At 39.1% G+C, this 2742-nt stretch overlaps 1 protein-coding gene across 1 annotated transcript; it reads left to right on the top strand.

Moving 5' to 3' along the window:
* The first annotated feature begins 344 nt into the window (after positions 1–344).
* On the top strand, positions 345–1751 carry LOC147615453 (xyloglucan 6-xylosyltransferase 1-like). The gene has a single exon (XM_086779000.1). The coding sequence runs from the start codon at positions 345–347 to the stop codon at positions 1749–1751; it is 1407 nt and encodes a 468-aa protein (XP_086635126.1).
* The last annotated feature ends 991 nt before the right edge of the window (positions 1752–2742 follow it).

Raw genomic sequence — 2742 nt, 5'->3', positions numbered from 1 at the left:
AATTTTCGTAATCATGGCTTGCAATTAAAGCTGCCAATTAATTATTTGGAACATGATTATTTAGAGCTCCTTTAGTACTATGTGAGCTAGTCTCTGTGCTGTTGAGTACTATACTGCCCTCTGCTGTTCTCAGTCCTAATTATAATTAGTGTAATCCTGATTATTATTAGTGCACTGCATCAAGAAGAAATTATTAGCCATCGTAAACTACAGAAGCTAGAGGGCTCCTTCCCAGCTCTTCTTCTGTTTTCTGTATCGTAATAGGCTGTCTCGAGTATTATAACTACCCAAGCACAGAAATTAAACACCAGCCAGAAAGCTCATCTTTGATGTCTCATTCCTGCATGAAATTGCAGACTTTTTTGAAGCTCTTTTATAGAAGTGGAGGTAATTATCGAAGGCGCAAGATCCAGAAGGCTTGCTATGATGCTAGGATTACCATCCTGGGTGGGATGCTGACCTTTCTGTTCCTGAGGAGCTGCCTTGTGGGAGGCCAATTCAGGACCCCCATGGACGACTTCCAATACATGCAACGAGGGCGCAGACAGTTATATAATGCCCTTTCTGATCGGATCAGAGACTTGTCGAGAAATAATTCTACCCATGGAAGCAAGGACCAGAAAATGGCATATTTTGACACAGGGCAGCAACTCATAATCAATGCTAATGTGAGTAAAGCCTCTATAATCTCTCTTAACACCAATAATACAGAATTGGGCTTCAATAACGCTGGTTATACAGAGTTGGGTTTGAATACTACAGCTGTTACTGTATTGGGCTCCCCTAAATACACCAGTAATAGGTCTCAAACTGAGTTTGCTTCCACTTATACTGATCAATGGGGCTCTAATATCACTGAATTGGATTCCAATGCCTCAGCGGATTATAGTAAATTGGGCTCTAATGTTGGACCTTACATTGAATTAAACTCCAAGTACATTCGAAGCCCAGAAGGAGATCATAAAGCTATGGTTTTGTCGCCAAGAAGCAGTTTAATACAAGCTAATCTAAAGCCCCATGTTCTTCTTGTGGCAGCTAGCTCCCTAGCCTCTCCTTGCCAATCAAACCCAGAACCAGAACACCATAACCATGTCCTTAGATCTCTCACAAACAAAGTAGAATATTGCCGCCTTCATGGGATTGAGATTCTCTACAGCATCGCTCCTTCGGGCTATCCAAAAAAATCGAATTCCTGGGACAAATTTTCACAAATTCACAGGGTTATGATTTCAAATCCTAATGCAGAGTGGATTTGGTGGGTGGATAGTGATGCCATAATATTCACAAACATGTCAATGGAGCTTCCCATGGAAAAGTACGGTGATTACAACATGGTTTTCCATGGTTGGGATGAGCAATCGGAGGGATCGATTGATGTGGTTGGTGGAAGCTTCTTGATTAGGAGCTGCCAGTGGTCATTGGATTTGCTAAGCCAATTACTAAGTAGCAAATTAAGGGCGCAATTTGAAGAACTGGATCAATCCTTGTTTATGGGATTTTTGATAAGAGAATGGGGAAGTAACGTGTATTTAGAAAGCTCTTACAATTTCATATATAGTGTTAGGAATGTGTTGGAGAGAGAGGACATTATTGGGGATTCAAAAGCTATGGACGATGGGAAGTGGCCTCTCATGAGCCATTTTGTGGGTTGCAGCAAGCCAGATTGTGATGATAACTACAAACTTTGTGTCCATGAGATGCAGGTAGCCTTCAATGTTGGCCATAATCAAGCCATGATCAATATTCAATGACTCCAAAAAACCTAGTTTAGAGATTCGATTAAGGTGAATTAGAGAGGATTCCACCTAATGTATTTATAAGAAGCTTACAGTGTAAAAAGGTTTGGTAGATTTTTAATAGTTTGAAGGGACTATCATTGTAATATAGCTGTTGAGCCACTTTTTAAAAGTACTAGTTGGGAACCGTGCTCTTCACGTCTTTTGAGGCTTCCAAAATCAAATTCTATCCAAACCTCCTCTTCCCTTTCCCGAACCTCCAAATTCTTGTCAAATGGCAGCTTTGTGAAACTCTTCCTTAAGAGAATATAGAGATAGAGAAGATAATATAGAGAAGTACTTCTTCTCTAAAATATATGCAATGTTGTACTTCTTCCTAAAATATATGCAATGTTCTCGCTCTCTCTTGGAGGATTTTAAACTAGAGGGAGGAATTTTAAACTATTGTTAAAGGCCACGATATAGGCGCTCAAAAGTCAACATGGTCGGGGTCGAGAAAAATAGCCGGGTGGATAAGGCAACGACCTTACTCCTCCTGGGCACAAGTTAGGTTCTAGCCCATGCCTCCTCCTCACTTCACAAAAGGAGTGAAAAAATGAGAGTGTGTGTGTTCCTACTAAAGAAAAGGGTTAACAAGGTTGAATGCAACCAACCACTTGTAAACCCATGCAAAATTAACAAGGTTCCTACTAAAGAAAAGGGTTAACAAGGTTGAATGCAACCAACCACTTGTAAACCCATGCAAAATTAATTACTTGTAAACCCTATAAAATCTCGTGCATTCAAGAGGTGTTTTTCAATTGACATTTTGAGCATACCCTTTCTCTAAATACAGTTGCCCTTATCATTACGTTTTTGCTTTTTCATTTAAAAATCTCCTTATGTATATTTTCACTTTTTCATTTAAAAATCCCCTTATATATGTTTCCACTTTTTCATTTAAAAATCCGCTTATATATGTTTCCACTTTTTCTTTTTAAAATCCTCTTATATATGTTTTCACTTT

The sequence above is a fragment of the Cibotium barometz genome, chromosome 40 (genome assembly GCF_041138505.1).
Source record: "Cibotium barometz isolate CiBa-2024 chromosome 40, ASM4113850v1, whole genome shotgun sequence".
Classification (NCBI taxonomy): domain Eukaryota; kingdom Viridiplantae; phylum Streptophyta; class Polypodiopsida; order Cyatheales; family Cibotiaceae; genus Cibotium; species Cibotium barometz.
This window is presented reverse-complemented; position numbering and strand designations above follow the sequence as displayed.